This window comes from Syngnathus typhle, linkage group LG5 (genome assembly GCF_033458585.1).
Source record: "Syngnathus typhle isolate RoL2023-S1 ecotype Sweden linkage group LG5, RoL_Styp_1.0, whole genome shotgun sequence".
NCBI classification, from domain to species: domain Eukaryota; kingdom Metazoa; phylum Chordata; class Actinopteri; order Syngnathiformes; family Syngnathidae; genus Syngnathus; species Syngnathus typhle.
In genome coordinates, this window is record NC_083742.1 from 17,140,653 (window position 1) to 17,167,398 (window position 26,746).

Here is a 26,746-nt window from a genome sequence, read left to right on the forward strand (position 1 = left end):
AGTAGTAGTAGTGGTGGCAAAGTGTGTGTAGGGCAGGGGGGTCATGGAGGAGAGGGAGGAGCGCCGGGGGTCTAATCCTGCATCCTCGCCTCATCCCGGATAATTTGGTGGGTGGGCTTTGGGCCTACTCCGATTCCACATGCTGATAACGTTTTGGATTCCATCTGCACAAGAAAAATAAATTGCTTTCGCTGCAGAGGGCCAAGGTAAAGGACGCCTAATCCCGCTCGCGGACAACGAGTGTGTACGCGCACAACCTCGTAAATAATACATTGTAATATTCCATTCGAGCTCACGTGCCCCCGTGCGCTCGCTTTTCGTTTCATCATCGCATTTTGACATATGGCGGAGGCAAGAAAGTTTCACAAATTGGTGTCACCTGTCAGCTCCTCCGAGTTCCTAGTAAGGGTTTGGCCAAATACCAGAACCCCGAAACCCTAGTTTGAAACCCTAACCCTAGTTTGAAAACCTGTTGAGACACTAGCCCTAGTTTAAAACCCTAACCCTAATTTGAAATACTACAGTCAAACCCTAACCCGAGTTGAAACCCTAACCTTAGACCGTAACCCGACTTTGAAACCCTAGTTTTAAAACCTACGTTGAAACCCTAAGCCTTGTTTTAAATCCTACTTTGAAACCCTAACCCTAGTTTGAAACCCTAGTTTAAACAAAAGCGTTATGAGAAGAGCCACGTTAGTGCACCGAAGAAACGAGGATGAGGAGGGAGGGAGGGATGGAGGGAGGACAGCCGGAGATGGAGATTAAAAATTGAAGAGGGAAATCAACAAATGAAAAGAGCCCGAAGAGAAAAGAAAGTGAGACCTTAGCGTACGCCGCCACCTCGAGAAATTGCGACTCCGACAAGGAGCGGGGTGTAAGAGAGAGAAGCCAGGACGCCCGTGAGAATAATAATGACATGACATCATTTCTCATCATGTTTTCCTCATGCTCACTTTCTCATTTCTCATGCGTGAGACTGTCATCTTTCACCCCATCCAAATTATGCAACAACTTCACGTGGTATTGAATTTGCGTTACGGAAGTCCTTGTCTTTTTCCCCACCAGCTTGTTCCGAGTCATGCTCCGAGTGCGTGGGTGCCAGCCCGCGGGAGTGCTCAGCGTGTTCCGACCCGGCCGCCTTGCTCAAAGATGGCGAGTGCGTTCCCGACTGCGGCGAGGCTTTCTACATTCAAGATGGCGTTTGTCATGGTAAGTGTGGTTCAACTTGTCGTCTGCACACCCGCAACTACCTTCTAAAGCAAGCTAGCACCTCCGCTTTTTCTTGCTAAAAGAAGCAAACGCGCCCGCTACTTCCTGCTAAAGCAAGCTAACACGCCCGCTACTTCCTGCTAAAGCATGCTAACGCGCCCGCTACTTCCTGCTAAACCAAGTTACCGCGCTCGCTACTCCCTGCTAAAGGAAGCGAACGCGCTCGCTACTACTTGCTATCCCAAGCTAACACGACAGACATAAACATCATGTCATGATTTTGATGCACAGTTTTCAATATGGCACCCAGGAATTAGACTGTACCAAGTATGATCCTCCGCAATGGTTTATCAATTTGTGTAGTAACATTTGATTTCACAAAGTACAAACCCAAAACAAGCTATTCATTTGTGAAACTTCTTTACAATTCAAGTCGTACTCTCAAAAATTGTCATTGTTCGTGGCAGAGCGCGGCTACGAAAGCTGCTCGGCCTCCCCGCGGAGTCGATGTCACCAAAATCAACAAATAAAGAAATATACAACATAGTCAGCGCTCCTTCAAGTTGCCAAAAACAAACGCAAGCATTAGCTGGAACTCTTTGTGGCGCTAATGAGGATGGCGGATATGAATATGGATGCGTTTCTATTTGGAGGCTTCCCTGCGGGGGGACGAGCTAAAGGATGCCGCTTCCCTCTCTCGTGATTGGCCCTCGGATGTGTGGTTAGTTAGTCGATTGCTAAACGAGGTTGTTTGTTAATCAGTTGGAAAGTTAGGGAGGCAGTGCAAGATTTTGATGCTTTTAAAACATTTCAGTCCGTTGAGGACGACGACTCCAGTGTACCTGCTGTCCGGAAAATTCTCTCGCTTTGCATTCAGAACGTCACAAGCACTGTGAATGTGCGTCTAAGCGTCCGACCCAAGGATCAGTTATCCGTCACTTGAGCCGACGGCGCAAAAATGTCATGATCTGCCCCCCGCCTTGTTGACTTGTCGTCGCCGGGGCCTCCGGGCGAGGCCGCGTCCGCTTCAACTCTCGGCTCCTATGAAACCTTCACTCGCACATTTGTTCTTGCGTTGAACGTGGGTCTTTGATGTCTTTGATGCAGCCTGCCACCCGTCGTGCGCCTCCTGCTTCCCCGACAAGGCCGACTGCACCAGCTGTCCGCCGGGCGGCGCGTTGCACGGCGGCAAATGCGTGTCGGCGTGCCCCGCTCAACACTACGTCGACCTCGCCGGCAGGTGCAGAGGTGAGGCCCTACGTCTGCACCAAAAGTATTGGGACACCTCTATTGTTTGTCCAAATTAAACTGTTGCTATGTGTTAGGTTACGGATTTTAGCTATTGATCTGACTCCAAATTGTGATCAACACTTAACACAAGAATTGCTATGTTCTAATCCACACACTGGCGCACCTAACAATTTTGCGAGTTCGTTCTGTCAAAGAGAAGACCAGTAGATCAATCAGACCGAATTTATCAATTGTTTAATCTTGACAAAGCAAGCTAATACAGGCGCCTGGGTCTTGGGTCCTTAACACAAAAACTCGTGTGCCTTCGTGACCAGAAAAGACGACACATTCTTCCGGGTTGCCCAGTTTTAAAGAAACACAATATGAATATTCAAACATGCAAAAGATTGTGTGGTGATTGGTCGATGGTCGATGGTCATCTCCTCCTCGTTTGGGTTTTTCCCCTGCCCAGCACAGGTGTCTGGACCACAAAGACGAGTTGTTTTTCGCGTTCCCATCGGCCTTGAGATATCCTCCCTTTCTGGACCTCCTGTTCCACAATACTTTGAAGAAAACAAATTCATGTAGCCTGCACATTCCTTTCCACTTATTAAGCGACCACACTACTACTAGAAATTATATTGATATGATTATATGTGTCTAACGGAGCCTTAATCAAATGTGTTTGCAAACTGCCGAAAGTACATTTCCCTTTATATGACACGCTGGCTCTCGTTCTGCAATGATTTTGAAAAAAGTATAATGATAAAATGGTCATGGTTTTATGCCTGTGTTCACTTTTTACACAATCCATTTATTGTCACATTTATGGTCTTATATAAATGATAAATAATAAATATTAACTATATATATTAATATATATATATTATTTATATATATATATAGTATAATATATATATTAAATATTAACAAAGGCTATCTTTTGTGCATTCATATGCAACGGTTGTGTTCCAGGCTGCCACGGCTCGTGCACGTCGTGCTGGGGTCCGTCGGCGTCTCAGTGCACAGCGTGCTCGCGGGAGCTCCTCCTCCTCCAGGGCCAGTGTGTGGAGGCGTGCGGCGAGGGCCTGTACCCTCACGACCACGCGTGCCACAGTAAGCACGTCCGTTCTTTCCGGCCATCGTGCCAACATGTAACATGGCTCACTTTGCGTGGGCGCAGACTGTCACCCGTCGTGCCGCGGCTGCGTGGGCCCTTTGGCTTCGGACTGCTTGCGCTGCCTCAAAGCCACCGAGGTGCTGGCCCTGCAGTCACGTGAGCTTCAACCGGCACGCGGGGTCTGTGCGGGGGCCTGTCCGGCCAACACCTACGCGGACCACCAGCGCACTTGCACAGGTAACGCGCAATCGCTCGTACCGGCAGGAATCGCTCGCTGAGTCACGATAGAGTCATTTGGGTGGTTCAGTTTATTTGGCTGACAGGCGCCAGTTTCTCAGTTAACGGACTGGCGAACAAGCTCGTCAGTCGGTTACTTGACAAGGTATGTCAGTCGGTCAGATGGTCCAAAGGAAGTCTGGTGGACTGCAATGTTGCCGTTGACTCGCACGCAATCTGCCAACACATTCAGAAGGATGACAACAAGGAGGGGGGCCGAGTGATGCCTTTTGTCTGTCCACTCAGTGACGGTGTGAAATTGTATCCACTTAGCAGCAATCTCCATCTTTGAGGGTCATCCAGCGTTCAGCGGCACAGTTTTTGGCAGTTGACTGTCTTTGAAAGTCACCCCACGTTCAGCAGGACACTTTTTGATGTCTTTGCTTGTTTCTTTTTCTTCTTCTTTTTAACACCCGCTTTGACTCATTGGTGTTTGTTTTGTGTCCGCACCCAGTGGAAGGATAAAGTGGAACTTTGTATTTTCAATCTTTTTTGCTAGTTAGCTGGAGATGAACAAGACTTTGGTGTTTACGGAAATGGGCCTGTTAGGCAAATTGTTATGGATGTTTCCAGAAAGTACATTTGTTGCAGCGCGTGTGTGTGCGCGCGTGTGTGTGTGTGTGCCGCCGTAATGATTGCAAATGGATGAGCAGCATTTGGCTTTGGCCTTGCTTCGTGACAGCGGCCTCGTAGGACAAACGTCGTGGCGGCGTGGCCTCGACCTGACTTGTTGTTCAAGTCCTTCAACGGTGATGGAGGCAAGCCAAAGCGCCTAAATGACGGACGGCCTTCACATCAGTTCATCAAAACCTAAATGACATTTTATATTTATGAGGCTTGATATTTGGTAAGGTCAGTTTGAATTGTTTGTTTTTTACGGAAAAATACGTTAAGGTCACGGAAGACAAAACAGCTTGATGATGTTTATAAAAACTTTGATTCGATTTATGGAATTGCCATTGCCGCCAAAAAATGTCTGAGTTTTACAAAAACATGCTAAAGAAACTCGTTAGGGGGGGGGGGTTATTGTAAACTGAATTGAGTTGGATGTTTTGAAATGTTCACCCATCGACCGAAGACTAAAAGGGGGTCTTTGATATTTATTATGTATTTTGTTTGATTTGTGTGTCTGGCTGTCGGCACATGCGTGCGCCTGTGTGTGCGTTTGCGTTCTCCTCCTCCACTGGCCCGAAGCTATGTACAGAAGACGATGCTTGAACAAGCACACCAGACTGTCAGACTCCAGCATCTACGCATACACAAACACGTGTACACACACGCACACGCGCACACACTGCCGGAGATGACAAGTAACCACAGAGCGGAAATTCCAGGCTACAAGTCCCACATGTCTCTTGTCAGAGACAAAGAAATCCATGTATGTCTTAATTATTGTTAACACCCCCCCCTCGACACACACACTTCCCGATCACTGTCTTTGATATTTACAAAACATCAGATAGGACACATAAGATTCGAAATTGTCTTTGATGTTTACAAAAATGTGCAGTTTCGTTTCATCGCAATTCTTTCAATGTTTCCTGATGTTAAAACAACAACATTACTGCTTTTGTTGAAGACTCCATTTTGTCGACGCTTGCAAAAGGCAGGCGCCTTTGGTTTATTGAAGACTCAAGTGTCTTTGACGTTTACAAAAATATGCAGTTTCGTTTCATCGAAATTCTTTCAACGTTTCCTGATGTTAAAACAACAACATTACTGGTTTCATTGAAGACTCAATTTTGTCGACGCTTGCAAAAGGCAGGCGGCGCCTTTGGTTTATTGAAGACTCAAGCGTCTTTGATGTTTACCAAACACTGAGGTCTTTGAAGATCAACGTCTGCATATGTTGGTGTCGCAGAATTCTAAATTGTTTGATATTTACAAGACATACATTTCATGAAAGACAAACTTGTCTTTGATTACCTTGTCTTTGATGTTTACAAAATGTTGCCAGAAGACAAAATTGCGGATTCTAAAACCTTCACGTTTTTTGAAGACTTACTTGTCTTTGATGCTGCCGATCAACTTACCCCCGTGTATGCAAACGTAGACTCTGCTGTGTCGCCTTACAAATCCAAATCAGGCCCGCCCGCCTCGATCCCAAACTCAATGCATCATTACGATCGTTGCCGCAAAACCAGCCTCATCGACTGGCAAAATTTGTTCCGAATCAGCAGAAAAGTGAGTAATGAAACGGATTGTGTGCAAGAGGGTGCGCTTGATAATGTACTGCGTCAAGCCGGAGGATGCGGCAATTAATCAATACGCGCTCCAACTTTCCTCATCCCACCGAGGAATCGAAAGCTTATGCTCGGCTTCCGCAAACGCGTGCACGTGCATCGTTTACACAACGACTAAAATCGATCTCTCCTTGTTCTTTCTTCCAGAATGTCACGCGTCCTGCCGGCACTGCTCAGGACCGTCAGCGGACAACTGCACGTCGTGTCCTATGCCGGCCAGTCTGCACGAGGGACAATGCGTGCACGCCTGCCCGCACGGCTTCTTCCTACAGGACGGCCAGTGTCAAGGTCATTGGGTTTGCAAGACCGGATGACGTGTGGTTGTTGTTGGTTCTAAATTGCCTTTGCTGCTTTCAGGCTGCCATCCATCTTGCCAAACGTGTTCGGGCGCCTCCCAGGCCGACTGCACCTCCTGCCCCCCGCTGGCCGACCTGCAAGCCGGACACTGCCGGACCAGCTGCCCAGAGGGACGCTTCGTCCACGCCTCCACGGCCCGCTGCCTCGGTGAGCTCGTTGTCACGCTTTAGCGCTGAGTCAGCTTTTGCTAATACTACCGCAGAATGGAAAAGACCATTGAGTGCTTAAATAGCGTCCGTGTGGCAACCCTTCAAGCGACGGATAGTTGAACGTGTCTACAGACGAGATAACAAGACTGTCAGTCATGTATTCTTTCTCCTCTGCCAAGACTGACAATGTAAAATAGGACACAAGCAAAATTCGACAGTTTAAACACAAACACCGTGCCTCATTTAGAATGTCGTGAGAGTACGTTTTTTGCAGTCCGGTGTGCAAGATGTGTAATTCCACAGTTGATCCCTAGATGGCAGCACATTGTTTTGTTTGACAACATTTGAAAGCATTTCAAGCTCAGCCTAGTTTTTTTTCCCCCCTGATGTTTATGGAAAGTCATATGCTCATCAATCCTACATGGATATATGCCTACAAATGATTTTCGGGATGAATATTTCTGGCTAGTGTGAGATGTTATGTTCGTTAGGTGGGTGTTTGAGAGAAGTCCTACTTAAGTACAGATTAAGCGCACTTTTAGTACCTCGGAAAACAATCCTGTGTTAAATGAAAATGTCCCATGAGCGTTCCCTCCTGCCGCTGTTGTAGTTGACATCTTCGCTGGGTGAAAAAAAATGACTTTTTAACGATTAGGATGGAAAACATTCTGAGGAGCATTGGGACAATGATGGAGGAGGGTGAGAAGACGCACGAGTGGCTGCAGGCAGACTTTTAATTACACTTTCTGATGACGCGCTCGGTTAAGCGGTGCGCCTGCGCAGATTTACGAACGCACTCTCGCACGTCAGGAGATCGGGCACGGGGTCAAGTTCAGCTAAAGTGTTGCTTAATAAAAGATGCCTTGTGGGCTCATAAAAGTACAGCAGTCATTATTTCACCGACGCCTCCACCTTCACACGCCACTGGCTCGTACACACACACGCACACGCACACACACAGACACACACCCACTCTGTCCGTCTGTCTTTGTCTGTCTTTCTGTCTATATATCCAGCTAGCTTGAGTTGTGTAACTAGCTAGCTAACTAGCAACACAACTGAACAGAACGGGTTCCTTAGATAACATTTCAGATGAATTAGGGTTCAAAATTCTGCTTTGAAGACAGCGTGGGGGGGTTAAAACTTGGTTTAGCATTTCCAATGAGGTTTTCAAAACCTAATTAGGTTCCAAATCAGGTTTTGAAACGAAGGTTAGTTCTGTTAACTTGATGGTCCTTCTCTAATTTGTTTAAGATGGTCTGATGTGATTTGTTGCCAGAGTGCAGCCCCGATTGCCAGCGGTGCACGGCCGACCTTCAGACGGGCGTCGGCAGTGTTTGCCTGTGGTGCAAAGGAGCCGGCAACGGCGCCTTGTTGCTAGGCGACCACTGCGTCCCCAGCTGTCCGCGGGACCACTACAGCTGGCACAGAGCCTGCCTGCGTAAGAATTGCCTGGAATTGAAAAATCGGATATCGCGGGAGCGGGTCTTGCCCGGGTTATTTTCTGGGACTAATCTGAATTTTCTCCGGAAGATGTTACTTTTTTCTTGATAAATATGTAGGAGAAATACAATTTTATTTCCATCGATTATGTCTACATATCGAAAAATAAGTGCTTGACTTGGTCGTGTAAGAATCCCATTTTATTCCCCAGGATGTCACCAGTCATGTGAGGCGTGCAGTGGGGCCGGGCCTCTTGCCTGCTCTTCCTGTCACGCCCCCAGCGTTTTGCTGCCCTCCGGGGAGTGCGCCCTCCGGTGCCCGATGGGTTACTACACAAACGACCGCAGGGTCTGCGAAGGTCAGTCCAAACAACCAAATCAAGCGGCAATTTTGTACGTTGACCACAATTTGTCCCTCCGCCAACACCAAACATTATTTGCACATGTAATACTGTTTATAAAAAAAAAAAAAGGAGCGCGTGCACATGCAGGAATTTCTGGAAAGTCCTCCTTAAGTGTTTGACTTGGGAAAAAGTGAGATTTTATTTGTGTAAGAATAAGTGTTTATTGGAAAAAAAAAATCCTCAATTATACATCTTTGTTGGGAGGAAAAAATACTGACTTCTGTCTTGGAACAAAAATCTGAAAAAAATAAGACTATTTCTCATGAAACAGCAGATTTTTCTACAAATATACAACTTTTTTTTTCTTGAGAAAAAATCCTCATAACATGACATATACCATTTTATTCCCAAAGGATAATCACAATATTCTCATACAAATACTTAACTTTATTCTCGAGTGACATTTTTTAGTGACATTTAGTTTATTTTGACATTTTGTGGAAAAAAAAAAGTTTTCTTCATTTTCCAGCTATTAAAAGAAATATTATTCTCACGAGTTGATTTTGTTTTCCATTGGAAAATTAGACTTTAATCTTGTAAAATTGCTCCCTCCAAAAAAAGATTGATACTTTTTTTTTTAAATTTGGCTTTTATCCATTTTTTTTAATTGTGTGACTCCCGAGTGCCAAATTGTAAGCGTGCTGCTGTGGTTGACAGCGTGCCAGCAGCAGTGCCTGACCTGCGAGGGGGCGGACGCCTGCACTTCCTGCCGCGACCCGGCCAAGGTGCTGCTGTTCGGCGAGTGCCGCTACGAAACCTGCGCCCAGCAGTACTACCTCAATAGCACCACGCGCACCTGCACAGGTATCTGTGAGCGGACCAGCCAAACCTTTCCAAAAACATTTTGTCCATGAGACATAAACGGAAGTGGACTGTGCAGAGTGCGACTGGAGCTGCAACGCGTGCCGCGGGCCGCTGCGCACCGACTGCCTGCAGTGCATGGACGGCGACGTGCTATGGGACGGCGTCTGCGCCCACGGCTGCCCGCCGGGATTCTACCGGGATGGGGACGGATGCCTCGGTAAGCGTGCGAACCGCATCCCGTCGACCAAAATTCCACGCGGGAGGTCTTTTATTTGCGTCCGTTTCCCGTTGCAGGCTGCGACGACAACTGCGAGGAGTGCAGCGGTCCCGGGCGGTGCCTGCGATGCCGGCCGCCTCACGTCACGCTGCGAGGTCAATGTGTGCTCCGGTGCGGCAGGAACTACTTCCTGGACGCCGCCACGCACTCCTGCCAGCGTAAGACTGCTTGCGTAACGGACGAGACGTCGTCTTCCGAGGTTTGACGTTTTGCTTTTTCAGCGTGCTCCACCGACTGCGTGCTGTGCGACGGAGTGGGACGTTGCCGAGCTTGCGGACAGCAGAGTTATCTCATGGAGCGATACTGCACCCCTGACTGTGGACATGGTTACTTCGCCCATCGGAATAGAACCTGCCACGGTAACGATTTATTTATTTTATTTTTTTTGATACCGATATTAGTTTGTCATTGGAGGATCCTACGAAATGGACCGGATTCACTTCTAAAATGTTGTCTCCATATCATGAGGATGGATTCCGTTGTGTTTTGTACATCATTGGGTTCTTGAGCCTTCTTTTTTTTTTTTGTGGGGCTACATTTTGATAAATTTGCCCACCGGATTTTATGTCGCAAAGCCTGACTGGCGTCAATGGCCACATTTTCCAAAACGTTCTGGGTAGTCCATGCATAAAAAGTAATCCTAAAAATGACCGTTTTTTTGAGACTTTTTTGGTGGGTCTACCCTTGACAGACTTTCCTACCAGATTTCATGTGAAACAAGTGAAGAGTTTGTCTTTGACGCATGGAACAGCCCCTGCTACACCAAAATGGCCGATTCCCTGAACCTTTCAACAGGTTCTCGAGACATTTCGGTGGGTCTACTTGTGATGAATGCCTAGCAATTTTTTCGGAGGCCAATTTAAACTGGTTTCAACAGAGGAATCTCTCGCTTTTTGTAAATGTTCCTGTGTATTTTTGGACTTTCATGAGACATTTTCTGTCTGGACTCACGCCAGACAAGGCTACCAAATTTCATATTATGAAGCAAAAAGGCCTTGGGGGGCCAATTTGCAAAATCTCTCTATGAGGAGTCACTCTTTGAAATAAAAACAAAAAGCATTAGCGCTACATTTCAGTCATGTCAAATGAGAATATTTCCATCAACACTCCTCTGAAGAAAGAAAGAAAAGTCTCCTGGCTTTGGAAGCTGATGTGATATTTAAAGGCCGCGGGCTGACAATTTCTCACCATTCCCTGATCAGACAGTGAAAGATTGTATAGTTCTCCCGACATTGCGTAACATGTCATAAATCATCGCGCGAACGAAGCTCCCCTAGCTTCTCTCAGTCTTGAAACTAAAACGTGACATCATGCTTGCTATTATTGGATTTGCCATTACCGAACATTTGCGTTAGGAAATCATTCGTCGCTCATGATGCCGCCGCGTTTGCAAATTTAATCAAGACGCTGTCATAAATCGCCTGGACGACCTCAACGCGTGCGTCACGTGAAAAAATAAATCCAAAGGTTGACGGACAGCTTAGCTCGGGCCTGCCGTTTGTGTTTATGGCCTGGGATAATACAGCGGCGTCACTGCCAGCAGGAAAAACAAATTGCGCGGCAGCCCGCTTGTAAAACGCTCACCGCGGGAATATTTAGGCACCACCCACCACAACAATAAATAAGAAAAGGTATAAATTTTACACGCACCACCCGATGATTCATGTATCGGTTGGCTGAGCGAGTGCGCAAATGATCGCGCGTTAGTCTCTGGCGCTCGACGGACCTTTAAGACTTCCATTTTTTTTTTTTACATTCGTATGAACCTAAGTTCCTGTTTCAGTTAACAAATTAACAAACCTTCAAAAACAAACTACAAATGTTGTGTAAAGAGATTTGAATAATTGGAGTTTCATATGCCATTCATGTCTTTTAGCCAACAGCAGGCCGCCTACGCTCCACATCAACGGTTCCCTGCAGGTTCCTCTCGGCGGTTCCGTCGCGCTGTCCCCGACTCTCGTGCAAGTAGAGGATGCCGACAGCCCGCCGGAGGCTCTGGTGGTCCGGTTGGTCCGCCCACCCGCCAACGGCCGGCTGCTCCTCCTCCGGGCGGGGCCGGAGGACCGTCAGGAGCCGGGCCAACGAGAGCTGAGCGAACGAGACGCCTTCACGTGGCCCCAGCTGGAAACCGGTCGGGTTCACTTCCAACACCAGAAGGACAAAGCCAGGTGAGAAACCTCAGTAGGCCGCCTCCTCCCAGAACTGGGTAATTTGTCTCTTTTCTTTTTCACCCCCTCAAAAAAAATTGGGTCGATTTTTGAGAAGCAATGAATCAAACTTTGCACCTTTCTCATTAGAAAAAAAGATGGCCAATTTCCAGACTTTGAATATTGCCAACTATTCCTCCACATTTCACTTCTCAGAGCACCGATAGATGTTTTAAAAGACCCCCTCCCCCTTAAGTTACAAGTTAAAATGCTTGGCATATTTTCTGACTTGCCTTTCCTTTCATCCTCTGCAGGATTGGCGAATTCACTCTGCAAGTAGCCGACCCTCAGCTGACGTCTCAAGCAGAAACGATTCAAGTTCAAGCGCTTTCAATGCAGGTGAGAACACACACACACACACACACACAACTTTAACCAGTCGCCGCTGTGAAAAATGAAAAACAAAACATATTTTCATCACTTGGACAAAAAGCAGAAGGCAAAGGTCTTCGCATGCAAATGCAGTATGAGGATGCGAATCGGCCCGTGTGATGAGGGTCAACGTTTCATGGAATGTAGCCAACATTTCCACGTTCATAAGAAATGAAAATAAAGTCGCTCGGTGCCTACGTAACGCCGCCGCCTACGAGGCGAAGAAAGACTTCCATGAATCTCCATGGGCAACTCTGCCGGCGGCCATTTTAGCGCCATCTCAGAATCAGATGACCTCACAACACCCTCAAGTTCCAGGAACTTCACAATTTTGCCTGGCAACCAGCAACTTTTGAACAGCTCTGTTGGAAATTGCCTTCAAGGCTGAGCAAGCGCACTGCCAGAACTTTTTTTTGACTCAAGATACGCACAATATGAAATGATTCAAATATGAACATAGGTGGTCGCATTCAAAGAGCTCGCAGCTTGCAAGCCAAGAAAAACAAACATCCCGGGAAGCCGGCAGCATACACAGGAAGGATTTTTGCACCCCCATGAGGGCCGATGACAGCCCAGACACCTCCTCCTCCCTCCACCTCCTCTCCCTTCTCCTCGCTTACCTGCAGCTCTGCAAGACAAGGTCAAGCCTCCTGCATTGAGTGTTTGTTTGCCTCGGGAGGAGATTTACTTGTTTGCCTTTTTGTGACTCGGTGTGTCTTTGCGCACACTCTTTTGTTTTGCTGCAGTAGGAAGACAAGGCGGGATTTGGGTGCTCGCCTGGGGGGGCTCAGTTGTCTGTCTGCTGGAGATAATTGCTCCAAAGTGAAGACATTTGTCACCGGACCGTCACTGTGTTCCAGCTTTGTTTAGTGGCTCAGTCAGACAAGGGTTGTTTTGTTTTGCGCGTGCGTGACTGCTTGCGTGTGTGATCATGGTCCTCTGCGGCGCCAGCTTGTTCTTCTCTGCGTGAACCTTTTGCTCAAGCTGTCATCATCGCCACCCGCTGGAATTCAGCCAGGATTTAAGGACTTGGGAATGGCAGGGGAAAGCACTTGCAAATCTGCAGGGAAGAAACAAGCAAGAATAAAGCGTCAGTAATTGCTTGCTGACACCTACAATGATGCCAATGCAAATGGAGACAAAAAAAAAAAAAAACTCTCATAGAAACGGAAAGAAAGCAAAGTGTGGAGTGTCTCTGTCACCAAAATGTGACTGCTAACAGCCTCGAAATAATCTGACTTTTTTTTTTGCGAGTTTAATAATAAATTTAATAATCTGGGCCCGACCTCCCGTTTGTGTCTTGCAGCCTCCGAGGGTGCTGGTGTTAGCGCCCCTGCGGGTCAGAGGTCCCGGCGAGGCGTCGACCATCACCAAGTCCACTCTTCTGGTGGAAGATCCTGACAACCCGGCGGACGTCCTGCTGCTGCTTCTGGAGGCTCCTCGCCACGGCCGGCTCACGCGCGTGCACGGTGAGCGATCGCTGAGCCGCTTCAAGCTGGAGGAGCTCGCCGGTGAGCGCGTGCAGTACGTGCACGACGGATCGCCGGAGACGCGGGACCACCTGGTGCTGCAGGTCAACGACGGACACAGCTACCAGAATGTCCTGCTTCAAGTGCACATTGGTCACAAGGTGGGAAAATACAAAGACCTGCCTTGAAACCCTACCCTCACTTAAAAGCCTAATTGCAAGCCAAGCTTGAAAAGTTGACCCCGGCTTGAAAAATCTCAACTGAAACCTTAATCACGTCTCAAACACTAATTTGGCAGGCAAAGCCAAGCTTGAAATCCTACTTTGAAAGCTCAACCCTATTTTGAAACTCGAACCCAGGCTTGGAAACCTTACCGCTCTGTTGAAACCCCAATTGTTGTTTTGAAACCTAAGACCTGAAAGCTCAGCCTTTGAAGACTTTGAAAGCCTCACCTTAGGCCTTAACCCAGCCTAAACTAAAACACTGACCTTGTCTTGAAACCTTAATGCCGTTTTTCAAACGAATGTAAAGGCTGCTGCTGCTGCTTCTTGTTGTTCTTGACATCCTGTGACTCGTCTTTGAGCCCTATTTGTCAACCTTCACCTATACTTGAAACCCAGGCGCTGTTTTGAAAACGCAGCCTTGGTTTAAAGCCGCTCGGTGGCTTCGTGAACATTCCATGTGACAACATGTCAGCGCGCGCCATATGCTAGGCTACATTCACGAGCACCCTACCAGAAGGTTCGACTTTGACTTGATTTACCCTCAACCATCTGGCCCATGTAGAGAGTTAGGGGGAAAAAAAACTAGAAAGTATTGTGTGTTTTGAAAACTTTGCCGTGCGCTTGTTGAAGGCCGACAACTCCTTTGAGCTGCACTTCGTTCCGGGAACGTGGGTGAAAGGGGGCGGCATGGTGAGACTCGGCAGAAAGCAACTGCAGACGCGCTACAAGGACGTCGATGCCGACCGCATCCTTTACACCATCCTGGACTCCGACCAGCGGCCCCAATACGGTAAAACAAACGTGCCGAGATGATGCGTAAATGACTTGAAAAAGTATTGTTAAAAGAGAAAATTATCATTTCGATTTTACGGTAGTCGTTGATAATCCGTTGACGTTGCGGGTCAGTTTGACCCGCAACGTAAAGGGATTGTCAAACATGATGTGAGTAGGCCGTCTAGATTGGAAGTTTTTCGGCAATGGCTGGGCTCTATCCATCCATCCATCCAGGTGAAGTGGTGCTGGTGTCCATGTCTGCCGACGCTCCGCCAGGAGGCGGGACCCTGACGGCGAGGGGCGAGCCAGGCTTCACCGCCACCTCCTCCTTCACGCAGCAGGACGTGGACGACGGCACCGTGTGGTACCGACACTTTGGCACCGGGACCCCGGCTGACTCCTTCCGCTTCCAGGTTGGTCGGTGAAAATGTCGGAGCCGCTTGTAATTTATTTTAGTTTTATTCAATGGACAAAAAGAATACAGCCCATTTGTCATCATATTATCATTTTTGTTATGTTTGTTTCATTGTGATTTCCACCCACCATACATCGCGATTGTACACATTTTTTGGACTCTCCCTTGGTCCTTGAAAAGGGGCGCTCAGCGTGTTCCTGCCAATCTTTTCATTGGCAACACCTCATAGCAGCCAAAAGCGCCCCGGCCCCATGCCAATATTTTTTCGATTTGAATGACTCTCAAACGACAATTCCCAAGCGCCTCTTTAATTGGATGCCGTCAAATTCCTGGAAGGAAGGGAAGGCGATGAATGAATTGACTATTTTTTTTGGGTCATTTTCAGGAATCTCTTTAAGGCAGATGATTGGAAGCCCCGTTTTGGCTTTTTTTTTTTTAATAAAAATGGCAGCCAGTCGCTGTGACTTGAAATAGGCACAAAAGGATGGTTTTGAGTTGTTGAGTTGTACCCTGTGTTTTATCTGCTCAGGTGTCTACAGAGGCAGCCGCTGTCAGGCAAAGCGAACCGCAGACCTTCACCATCGGAGTTTTCCCGCAAATGCCCGGATTTCCTCAGCTCCACCCGGATTGTCAGCTCCAAGTCACGGTGAGGCCAAAGGAGACGCGTCAAAGGACGGCCCACCAACTGACATTTCTGTCTAGCGTGGCTCGAGCGGGAAAAACGATTTCAGAGAAAGTGGCCCTTTTTTGTGAAAACAGGCTCTGGAGGATCGCACGACAGCGATAACGCCCACAGCTCTTTCCTTCGTGGACTCCGAGACCCCCAGTGATGGTCTCATCTACAACATCACCAAACCGCTGCCGGCCGGACAAGGTCGTGGGCACGCAGGCTCGCCCGCCCGCGCCCTCCTTTGCCACAGTGGCATGAAATGTGCCTCTCCCCCGGTCACCAGGTGCCATCGAGCACGGCGACAGGCCATACGCGGCGGTCAGCCATTTCACGCAGGCCGACGTGGACAAGGGCAAGATCGTCTACAGGCCCCCTCGGGCCCCTTCGCACCTGCAAGAGCTCTACCAGTACTCCTTCACGGGTAGCCGCCTTCTTTATTTTGCTCAAGTGATGACAGACAGACACAGCATTTTGAGAGCACTCGAGTTGAGACTGCAAGAAAAAAAGGAACGTTGGCGATGCCGATATTTTTTCCATGCAGCTCATGTATTGGATCAAAGGCCATTTTAAATACCCTCGTTAATATTCCTGTCGATGCCCGCAATTATTTTGTGGGATATTGGCCGCCAAAGGTTTAATCAGCTTTTTATGAGCCTTTGATCTGCCTAGTGCTGTGACATGACTGTGTCTCAAATGCTCATGCTAGGCTAACCAGCTGTTGTAAGTCAAATGTTAATCGTGTCTCAATGAGAAACGTTTTAAAAGGGCATACCTTTCGAAAAGACCGTCTGAAGAACCAAGTACCGTATTTTCCGGCCTATAAGGCGCACCGGACTATAAGGCGCACCTTCAATGAATGGCCCATTTTAAAACTTTATCCTTATATAAGGCGCACCGGACTATAAGGCGCACCATTAATGCATCATGTCAGATTTTTAATCCAAATCAAATCATTCTCCATTTTATCTTTTTTATTTCAACTTCAGACGGAACAAATTACTTTATAATCATAAAATAATGATCCATAGTCTTTTTGAGTCATGATTCATAGTCTTCAGCGGGCCACTTATGATTGATTTCATGACACAATGCTTTGGGCCAGTTTAAATTTAGGAATTTGGTCCATATATAAGGCGCACCGGACTATAAGGCGCACTGTTGGTTTTTGAGAAAATTTTAGGTTTTTAGGTGCGCCTTATAGGGCGGAAAATACGGTAGTCATATTTTATGCCAATTTTTTGTCCACTTAAACTGTTGTGTGATATTTTTTAAAATATTTTTTTCAGGTCTTCCCGAGTCATTGAGCGTCTTCTTCACAGGTAAATAAATAGCTTGACGACTTCAATCAAACAGAGCGCCACCTGCTTCAAACATCCTGTCGCTTTCTTCTTTTGAGTGACGTGAATGTTCACTGCTCATCTTCCGGCTCGCCTCGTCCCTCACGCTGGTTGTCAAGTTCACCTCTTTTCATCTCTTATGTATCTCGCCTTCACCTCAAGGCTTCTTTTCTGCAGCATAGAAAGATTTTTTTTAATCAGCCGTCTAATCTTGATATAGCAACTTTTGAAGGGATCCGAGAAACGGCTCAAATGACCTAAAGATGGGCGCTTCAAACCAAACCTTGCATTGCTTCTTGGGACTAGCTCCCATCTTTAGGTCATTTGAGATGTTCCCGGGATCCCTTCAAAAAGTGAGATCTTGTCTGATTGTGATTAGAGCTAGATGGGACATGAGGAAGAAATTTCGGGGGGTTTTGTCATCGCAAGTGAGCGGGGAAAATCTGCAAAGTTTGACAACACTCCAGAAAAGACAAAACAAACGTGTTTGCCTTTCATGAAGGTTAATTTTTTTCTGTGTGTGTCAAGTGTCCGATGGCGAGCACACGACTCCAGAGTTAGACTTTGCCATCCTGCTGCCGTCCAACCATCAGCAGCCACCAATGTTCCAGGTTTTGGATCCCGTCCTGGAAGTCGGCATGGGCGGGCAGGCGGCCGTGGGTAAGGAACATCACACACGACAACACTTCAACTGGTCATCGTAGAAGTGGAATGAACACGTCATTGAAAACGAGAGACGGGTTTTCCGTTGACTCGTCCTGTTAGGCGGCCAGCAGCTGGCGGTGACCGACGCCGACACGTCCCCCGAGGAGCTGGAGTTGGAGCTGGTGGAGGCTCCGGTCCACGGGGAGTTGCTGCGAAGCCACGTCAGGATGGCTAACGGTGAGATCTTGCCTCTACTCAAAAACGAATCACACTCTGGTCACAAAACGGTCGAGGAGCTTCATTTGGACAAAGGTAGTGCTTTGCCGCCATGTTGGTGTCAGGGAACTACGTAAAAGTGAGTTGCAGCGGAGCTTCATTTAGACAAAAGTAGGATGAAGACGTATTTGAGTCCAAAGAGGAAGTGCTCACCCCCTGCGTCCCTTGGGCCAGGCGACACCTTCACCTTTGCCGACGTGACCCGCGACGCGCTGCTGTACCGCCACGCCGGCCTCTCCCGCGACGACGACGCCTTCACCGTCTCGGTCAGCGACGGCATCTCCATGGCGACCGTCGCCGTGCGAGTGGCGGTGCTCGGGGGCGGGGCCAGTGGACGCGGGCCCCGGCCGGACCCCGGCGCCGCGCTTTCCCTGGAGGTGGCCGAGATGAGTAGCACCGTCATCAGACGTTGGAATCTGGCTTACACGGTAAGGCATCCGAGGGTAATGGAGAAGAATCGTCTCTTTTACGATTTGCGCCTTTCCCTCGGCACGTGGCAGGACGACGCCTCGCGGGACGAGCAGATCCGCATCCAACTGGTGTCGGTGCCGATGTACGGCATCCTGAGCAGGACTCGGGACCAGCGAGAGCCACAGGAACTGAAGGAATACTCCACTTTCACTATGGACGACATCAACCGCGGAACCATCAGGTGGCCAGACAGAAGTTATTTGTAGAAAACGATCATTTTGGCCCCGCCCGGGAGGGTTCGAATGCTCTTCTTGCTTTGCGAGGATTAGAGGCTCGCGTGGTTGTGAATCAGTGGAGCCAGTGAACGGATCCATCGGCGCCAAAAGTTTTCTTACTTTTTTCTTTCGGCACGTCCACGTGCTTCCCGTCTAAAATCGAATCGTGGCGCAGTTTCCTGAATGGGGCCGTTGAATCTTGGAGACCTGCGCTAAGAATGTCAATGAGGTTCCTTCTGGCATCTTGGCAGATACGTCACTTCGTTGGAGACGGGCCACCAGCCCGTCACGGACGTCTTCCACTTTGTCGTCTACGACGGTGACAACAATCGTCTTGACAACCAGATGTGCACCATCACCATCACTTCTGGTGCCGGGCGGCCGCCTGCCGTCACCGTGCGCGGCGGAATCCAGGTTATGCGCACCTTTCAACCTGCCTTCCACCACCATCATCATCATCCGACAGCCATTTTGGCTGTTTCACAGCTTTTATGCAGGAGACTGAATGATTTGGTTGGAACTATTTGAATGCTCGTTGGTGGCGTAGGTCCAGGAGGGCGGTCGTGCGCAGCTGTCAACCAATCACATCATCGTCTCCGACCTGGACACGCCGGGGAAGAACCTTCTGGTTTGGCTACTCAGCCCCCCCAAGTACGGCTTCATCGAAAACACCAAACCGGGTAAGGACGTGATCACGTGATTCGCCGCAATTCCGAATGTAGGAACCATTTGCTCAAATTGTGTTCCAATCACGATGGACTTGCTAACAGCGCGCCGTCATCGTTAGAATCTCTAAACTAATTGGTTTGAGAATCAACTTTTTTTTCTTCCCAATGTTTTCTTCGTGTGCGACTTTTTTCCGAACAGGCGGATCGCGAGCCGTCACACCCGACACGCCGTTCTCGGTGGAGGACTTGACGCTGGACCGGATCTTCTACGTGCAGCGCGCGGGCCAGCCGGCGCGACACGACACCTTCAGCTTCTACGTCAGCGACGGCAACAGCCAGACGGAGGCCTTTGACGTCCACATCGACATCCAGGTGAATGGCGCCCTCTACAGGACCTGCTCGTCATCGCAGCGCCTTACAAAGCTTCATTTGGCAACCATTGCTGCGTCCCAGGCAGTGAATGAGTAAAGCCACTCTGAAGGTGGACGGTAGCCACTCATTGATTCCAGCGCTGACAGATGTTGGGGGAGGCGCCTGCTTTCATTCATGTTGTCAAGCGTGACCTTCCAGCTAAGGCCGAGCCGTCCGAAATAATTAATGCCATCCTCTCTCGCCAGGGCAAGCGGCAGAGTGAGCTTCTGGTATCGGTCAGCAGCATCCACGTGGAGGAGAATTCCGGAGTGGTGGTCACCAACGCGTCCCTCAGCGTCCTGGACCGAGACACGCCCGAGAACGAGATTCTGTTCACCGTCGTGAGGAAGCCGTCCTACGGTCAGCGCCGCAACACATATGCAGCAAGTGTGCTTTTGTCAAATCTCGAGGTTTTTCCAAAAGTGCTTTACGCCGAGCGACCCGTAACTTGGTAAGCAAAAAAAAGACATAGGATGTCTGCCATTTTGCGCGGTAACGGACATTTTCCCCTCATTTTCCAGCAGTTGTGGAGGCAAATTCCTCATACAGAGTTTTAGGAAATGCTGGCCCCCCCACCCCCTCGGCTTTTTCACTTATAACATTTAAGACAAAAACAGCTCAAGAAATCGTCCCCAAATTGACACACAAGTCTGCCATTTAGATTTCAGGAAGCCATTTGAGGGTGAGTTACTGTAGTCCTTCAAGGAAGAACTCCTCCGAGATCGTTTTTGTCGAAACAAGTTGTACTTAATATTGTGAAATTTGGTGGGTGTCTCTCTCATGACAAGACCCACAAAAAAGACATTTCTGAAAACACACACAGACAGTGGGAACAAAGTGCTCGCCTGGAATAACGACAAGAGTAGAGTGCAGCCGTCGGCATCAATTGTCAAACAGTATCGGCTCAATCCGAGCTTTTCCTTCTTTTCCCTCCTCAGGTAAATTCCGCCGGCGTCAGTTCCACTCGCAGCCGCTGGAGAACGGCCGCGTGCTGACGGAGGGATCCACCTTCACCTACCAGGACGTCCTGGACCGCCTGCTGGTCTACACGCCCGAGACAGTCAGCGGGGGCGCCGACGAGTTGGCCTTCAGCGTCACGGCCGGCTTGGGCGGTCACGCCAGCGGACGCCTGCGCTTCACCATGGACGTCACCCGCAGCGAGGGCCCCCTCATGACCGTCAACAGAGGCCTACAGCTGCCCGCCGGTGAGCCAGAAGCAAAAAAAAAAAATGACCCAGTTTGCATTCAACTGAACTGCAGAACTAGTTGCAAAGTGCACGTTGCCTTTCCCGCAGGTTCATGGGCCAAGATCACCGAGCAGAACCTGAAGGCCACCGACGTGGACTCGGACAGCCTGAAGCTGCGCTACGTCCTGACCAAAGATCCTCCCAGTGGCCGAGTCCAGCTGAGCGGCGGCGGCGGCCTCCAGGAAGTTTCCGCCAGGGGTCCCGTGCGCAGTTTCACGCAGGAAGACGTCAACAGAGGTGGGTTGGAAGCTTCAGCCAGCCTTTTGCATCGGGTTCCAGCGCTTTGCCTGCTTTGGGCTCGCTCGCAGGTCTGGTGCGCTACAGCCACGAGAAAGGCGAGAAGGGCGGCGGCCTGTCGTTCAAGTTCAACCTGGTGGACCCCGAAGGCAACAAACTCATCGAGCAGTCCTTCTTTGTCAGCGTGCTCGGTCGGTAGCTCCGCTTGCCATTTCTGTTTTTGAAAACGGCCCAAGCGTGAAATCCCGTCTGCGCCCGCAGAAGACCGCCTGCCTCCGTCGGTGGTGGTCAACAAAGGCCTGGTCCTGGACGAGAACACCGCCAAGAAGCTGACCACGCTGCAGCTGTCGGCCAGCGACCAAGACAGCCAACCCGGCGAGCTGCTCTACCGCGTCACCAAGCAGAGCGGCCTGGGACACTTGGAGCACGTAGCCAACCCGGGTAGGCTCCCAAATCGTCAGCTCACTGGGACCCTGGAAGCTCATTTGTGTGCAGCGAGAAAAGCAAATTGATCCCAAAGTAAGCAAGCCAAATTCTCCAACTTGCAGGCGTGCGGATCGACAGCTTCACGCAAGCCGACCTGGCGTCTCGCAACGTCCAGTACGTTCACACCAGCCAAGAGGAAAAGCACGCCGACCAATTCTCCTTCAGCGTGTCTGACGGCACCAACGAGGTGACCGCCAGCTTTCTTTTGTTTTGTCCATTCACAGAAAAAGAAATTTTATAAGGTGTGTCATATTAAAAGGCAGTAGTTGATTACAAATGTAAGAACAAATCTGTATTAAATTATTATTTTTTTGGGGCCATCTGAAATGTTTACGTCATCCTTTCTTGGGCGGTCCGTAGGTGGCGCAGACGTTCTACATCACCATCCGACCCGTGGACGACTCGCTACCCCTGCTCCACGTTGCCGGAATGCGCGTTCAGGAGGGCGTGAGGAAAACCATCACCGAGTTTGAGCTGGCGGCCACCGATGCCGACACGGAGGTCGGTCACGCGTAGCTTTTACCAAGCGACTTTCAAATATGCTTTGTGAACCGTTTATTGTCGGTTTTGTTGCCGGTTTAAATTGAAGAGGCAAGTTTCTCGACCTCCTCTGCAAAGACACAACTGGTTCATGAAGCAAGTTTGAAGCTTTGTTTTCCCATCACTGCTTTTACCAATGAGGACGGTGCTCAAGAAGCTCGGATGTGTCCCATTTGCATCTCGCGGCGGTAAAAGGGTCTCTCTCCTGTCACGCCCAGGCCGAGTCCATCGTGTTCACGGTGGTGCAGCCGCCGCGCCACGGCGCCGTGGAGCGTACGGGCAACGGGCAGCACTTCCGGCCCACCGCCACCTTCACCATGGACGACGTCTACCAGAACCGCGTCAGCTACAACCACGACGGCTCCAACTCGCTGCAGGACAGCTTCACCTTCACGCTGGCCGACGGCACCAACCCGCACTTTGTGCTGCGCGACCACGCCGGCAAGGAGGCCAGTCTGCGGTTGCACCTTTGACGTTCTTTAAATCTATGCACAGATCTGAACTTTACCAATGCCATCCTGTTTTTAGACTTTGACGGCAGCGCCGCAGAAGTTCAAGATTGAAATTCTTCCCGTGGATGACGGCACGCCGCGCATCGTCACCAACCTGGGACTGCAGTGGCTGGAGTACGTGGACAATAAGGTCGGTCGCCCGCCCGCTCGCTCGCTCGGACCAAACCCTGCCATGACTCCTTGTCTCTAAACTCTTTTAACGCTCTTCTTTTGAGAGCCCAAACTTTGATTGGAAAAAAACTAAGCATGACTTCCAAACAAAGATTGAAATCCTGGCTGCTAATTTGAAACTTGTCAACAATTGACTTCTTCTATGCAATTAGGCTCAGTCAGAGGACAAGGACTGTAATACAGCACCCCCTGTTGGTACAAAGCTTTCCCTACAACGGGCATTTTTGGAAAATCCGTTTTGTCATTCTCCAAATTACTCTCGTAATGTAGGCGACCAATGTGATCAGCAAGAAGGAGCTGCTGACGGTGGATCCGGACACGGAGGACGAGCAGCTGGTGTACGAGGTCACCGTCGAGCCCAAGCACGGCCTGTTGGAGAGCATAGCGGCGCCTGGCGCCCGCGTCAGCTCCTTCACGCAAGGTGGCGACCGATCTCCGTCTTTGCTTACCCCAATGCAAACGAAATGAAGGCATGGCTCTCACTGGAGGTCTTGCCGAGAGCGCGTTAGAAAAGCAGAAAGGCTCGCTACGTGAAAATGAACCGAAAGCCGTTGCCCGCTTCAGCCGACATCAACTTGGGCCTGATCCGCTACGTGCTGCGCGAGGAGAGCGCGCAGGAAACCATGGACAACTTCCACTTCCTGGTGAGGGACAGCAAGCCCAACGTGGTCAGCGGCAACCTTTTCCATATCCAGTGGTCGCTTATCAGCTTCCAGCACAAAAGGTTTGTGCTGCTTTCTTTGAACAACCTACTTTTTAGTAGTGTGTGGGAAATGGAGGAAACAAAAAACAAGTCTGGCATTCGCCAAATAGAAAAGCACATTTGTTTCGAATCAAATGGAATCATTCTGTCACTGTCATGTGAAGATTAAAAAAGAAATTGACTTCAATTTCAAGTTACAACGTATCGGAGACGGCGGGCGCGGTAGCCGTGACGGTGAAGAGGACGGGCAATCTCAACCAGTACGCCATCGTGCTGTGTCGCAGCGAGCGGGGCAGCGCCACCTCTGACGGCGGAGCGGGGCAGCGCCCCGGCCAACACGATTACGTGGAGTTCGCCGGCCAGGTCGACACCAGTTCAACTCCCAACTTTTTGCTTCCCTTGTAGTCGTATGGGCTTCTCTTTTTTTGTTTGTTTATTTATACTTTGCTTTGGCCTCTCCATTCTTTTTTTTTTTTTTCCTTTATTCTATTTTTGCAAACAATTTTTTTGCCAATTTCTACTTCCACATTCATTATGAATTTAAAAGATATTAGTATTTTATTGACCGCTTTGTCTTACTTTTATTGTAGTTTGCGCTCATTTTAATTTTCTATTCCGATGTATGCTTTGTTGCTTCTGCTAACTTTTTTTGTTCCTACTTTGACTTATTTTTCTTATTGCATGCTCATTTGAGTTGAATTTTTATTTTCTTTGCTATTGATGGATTTGGGTTTGTGAATTTGCATTTTCAGGTGCAGTTTGACGAGCGCGAAGACACAAAGGTCTGCACGGTGACGCTGACCGACGACACCGTGTTTGAGGGCGTGGAGAGCTTCCATGTGGAGCTCAGCATGCCCGTCTACGCCTTGCTGGGCGCCAACACCCGCGCCCTCGTCAACATCAACGACACCGAGGACGAGCCCACGCTGGAGTTCCAACGCAAGACCTTTCACGTCAACGAGAGCGCCGGTGTCGCGCGCGTGCCCGTCGAGAGAAAAGGTACTCTCCCAATTTATTTATTTTTTTATTCTGATCCAGTTGCATTTGTTTCTAAGTTAGAAATTCTAACCAATCCAACACAAACAAATATTTGATTTGAACAATGTTGTCCTGTAAATACACTTTGGTTTGCGGCTTGTCCTCCGCACAGGCGACACATCCAGCACGGTGTCGGCGTTGTGCCGCACGGTGTCCAAGTCGGCCCGGGGCAGCAGCCCTCACGCCCTGGAGTCGGGTTCCGACTACAAGAGTCGTGGCGCGGGGCCCGAGAGCCGCGTCGTGCTGGGGCCCGGCGTGACGGCGTCCACGTGCGATGTCACGCTGGTGGACGACAGCGAGTACGAGCTGTCCGAGGAGCTGCAGCTGGTGCTGTCCCAGCCCTCGGACAACGCCCGCATAGGACGCGTGGCCGCGGCCCAGGTGGTCATCGACGGGCCCAATGACGCCTCTGCCGTCACCCTCGGCAACGACACCTTCACTTTCGCCGAAGATGCTGGTACATCGTCCGTTTGTTTGGCTGGAATGAATCACCCCAAAAGGTTGCTCCGGTGCCTTTTTGAGTTTGGCTATTTTTTTGACACAGTACACTTTTAAAACATTTGGGCCCAAAATTGGGTCCAATGAATAAAAAAGGTTTTTCTTGTCTTCCCAAACAACACAATTTTGGGGCTCGCTGACCAAAATGATCATTCTAAAGCCCGAATAATAATAACATAAGCAAATTTGGTCACCATCATCCTCCCTCAGGTTTTGCCTCCTTGTTCACTAACAGGCACCATTGAAATCCCGGTGCTGCGCCAGGGGAGTGACTTGTCCTCTGCGACGTCCGTGTGGTGCGCCACGCGGCCCTCCGACCCCCCGTCGGCCAGCCCGGGCGTGGACTACATCCCCAGCTCCAAGAAGGTGGAGTTCAAGCCAGGGAGAACCCAGGAGGTCAGAAGCGGCGGCGGCGCTCGGCCCGACGTCTCCCTGAGCCTTAGCGGGTTTGCCTTTTTCTCCCGGCAGACGTGCAGTCTGACCATCCTGGACGACGTCCAGAATCCGTCCATCGAGGGCTCCGAGTCGTTTGTGATCTTCCTGAGTTCTCCGCAAGGGGCCGTCCTCCAGGAGCCCTACGAGGCCAGCGTGGTCATCGCCGACACTTTCCAGGACAGTGCGTCTACCATCCTTCTATTTTGGCCAGATTCATTTGGGGTTTTAATTTTAGGATTCATATTATTTTATGAGTTATTTCACTTTGGAAAGTATTCCCGTGAAAGTGTGCGGCATTTTGTGGGCCGGCACTACATTATTGTGGCCGTGTGTCAGTTCCCAGCATGCAGTTCGAGAAGAGCGCCTACACGGTGAAGGAGCGCGACGGCGACCTGCACCTGCCCGTGACACGCACGGGCGACCTGTCCTTCACGTCGTCGGCGCGCTGCTTCACGCGCACCATGTCGGCTGCCGTCATGGACGACTTTGGCGAGCGCCCCAACGTGGACGAGTCGCGCGTCACTTTCCTGCGGGGCGAGAAGGTACCAAACAAGTCATCCAAACAAATCCTTGCCTTCGCACAGGGGAGTGTGCATTTTTTTTCTATCTGCTCTATGTTTCCGTGCACGCGCGCTAGGTGAAGAACTGCACAGTCCACGTGAACGACGACTCGGTGTTCGAACCGGAAGAAGAATTCCAGGTCCACCTGGGGTCGCCGACGGGCGACCACTGGAGCGGCGCCATGATCGGCGAGCGGGACGTCGTCACCATCACCATCACCAATGACGAAGACGGTAAGCGGCGCTGACTATTGTTGGCAAATAGTGTGTGTTGATGTGTTGAAAAATTACTTTTCAATTTCTTGATTCAATAATGAACGTAAATATCAAATAGTGTACTGTTAGAGTGGAAGTCTTTTTGTAACTAAAGTTAAATTAAAAATAGATGAAATTAAATAATATATTATTATTCATTATATACACATGATTATACATTAGATAATATATATTATATATATTATTATGTAATTATTAAAATAATTGAATAAAAGTATTAAATTATATCAAATGTAATTAAAATTAATATTGAGGTAAAATCTTTCCAAACAGAGACTTTTATTTTCAAGCATTTAACTCCTTTCATTCTCATGAGTTCCTTTTTAAATGGTTTCTATTTTTTTCAAATCCACTTCTAATGACCATTTTGAAATGATT

General features: G+C 49.2%; 1 protein-coding gene across 1 annotated transcript in view; it reads left to right on the forward strand.

Annotated features, from left to right (window-relative positions):
- Positions 1–26,746, forward strand: part of fras1 (Fraser extracellular matrix complex subunit 1) — a 61,927-nt gene that overhangs the window by 30,048 nt on the left and 5,133 nt on the right. Inside the window, exons 14-59 of the mRNA XM_061279011.1 lie at positions 1,066–1,209; positions 2,317–2,457; positions 3,415–3,555; positions 3,623–3,796; positions 6,226–6,366; positions 6,436–6,582; positions 7,864–8,025; positions 8,239–8,385; positions 9,088–9,234; positions 9,311–9,451; positions 9,529–9,669; positions 9,733–9,870; positions 11,388–11,679; positions 11,973–12,057; positions 13,397–13,720; positions 14,414–14,573; positions 14,792–14,970; positions 15,502–15,618; positions 15,732–15,846; positions 15,926–16,063; positions 16,929–16,961; positions 17,508–17,639; positions 17,745–17,861; positions 18,075–18,328; positions 18,401–18,552; positions 18,838–19,000; positions 19,134–19,266; positions 19,454–19,626; positions 19,872–20,025; positions 20,604–20,870; positions 20,961–21,149; positions 21,221–21,340; positions 21,411–21,590; positions 21,698–21,822; positions 21,996–22,136; positions 22,394–22,624; positions 22,704–22,817; positions 23,129–23,279; positions 23,423–23,582; positions 23,756–23,924; positions 24,314–24,560; positions 24,712–25,056; positions 25,333–25,493; positions 25,566–25,713; positions 25,869–26,074; positions 26,170–26,326. Of these exons, the coding sequence (XP_061134995.1) occupies positions 1,066–1,209; positions 2,317–2,457; positions 3,415–3,555; positions 3,623–3,796; positions 6,226–6,366; positions 6,436–6,582; positions 7,864–8,025; positions 8,239–8,385; positions 9,088–9,234; positions 9,311–9,451; positions 9,529–9,669; positions 9,733–9,870; positions 11,388–11,679; positions 11,973–12,057; positions 13,397–13,720; positions 14,414–14,573; positions 14,792–14,970; positions 15,502–15,618; positions 15,732–15,846; positions 15,926–16,063; positions 16,929–16,961; positions 17,508–17,639; positions 17,745–17,861; positions 18,075–18,328; positions 18,401–18,552; positions 18,838–19,000; positions 19,134–19,266; positions 19,454–19,626; positions 19,872–20,025; positions 20,604–20,870; positions 20,961–21,149; positions 21,221–21,340; positions 21,411–21,590; positions 21,698–21,822; positions 21,996–22,136; positions 22,394–22,624; positions 22,704–22,817; positions 23,129–23,279; positions 23,423–23,582; positions 23,756–23,924; positions 24,314–24,560; positions 24,712–25,056; positions 25,333–25,493; positions 25,566–25,713; positions 25,869–26,074; positions 26,170–26,326 (7,596 nt within the window). The remainder of the gene's footprint in view (positions 1–1,065; positions 1,210–2,316; positions 2,458–3,414; positions 3,556–3,622; positions 3,797–6,225; positions 6,367–6,435; positions 6,583–7,863; positions 8,026–8,238; positions 8,386–9,087; positions 9,235–9,310; positions 9,452–9,528; positions 9,670–9,732; positions 9,871–11,387; positions 11,680–11,972; positions 12,058–13,396; positions 13,721–14,413; positions 14,574–14,791; positions 14,971–15,501; positions 15,619–15,731; positions 15,847–15,925; positions 16,064–16,928; positions 16,962–17,507; positions 17,640–17,744; positions 17,862–18,074; positions 18,329–18,400; positions 18,553–18,837; positions 19,001–19,133; positions 19,267–19,453; positions 19,627–19,871; positions 20,026–20,603; positions 20,871–20,960; positions 21,150–21,220; positions 21,341–21,410; positions 21,591–21,697; positions 21,823–21,995; positions 22,137–22,393; positions 22,625–22,703; positions 22,818–23,128; positions 23,280–23,422; positions 23,583–23,755; positions 23,925–24,313; positions 24,561–24,711; positions 25,057–25,332; positions 25,494–25,565; positions 25,714–25,868; positions 26,075–26,169; positions 26,327–26,746) is intronic.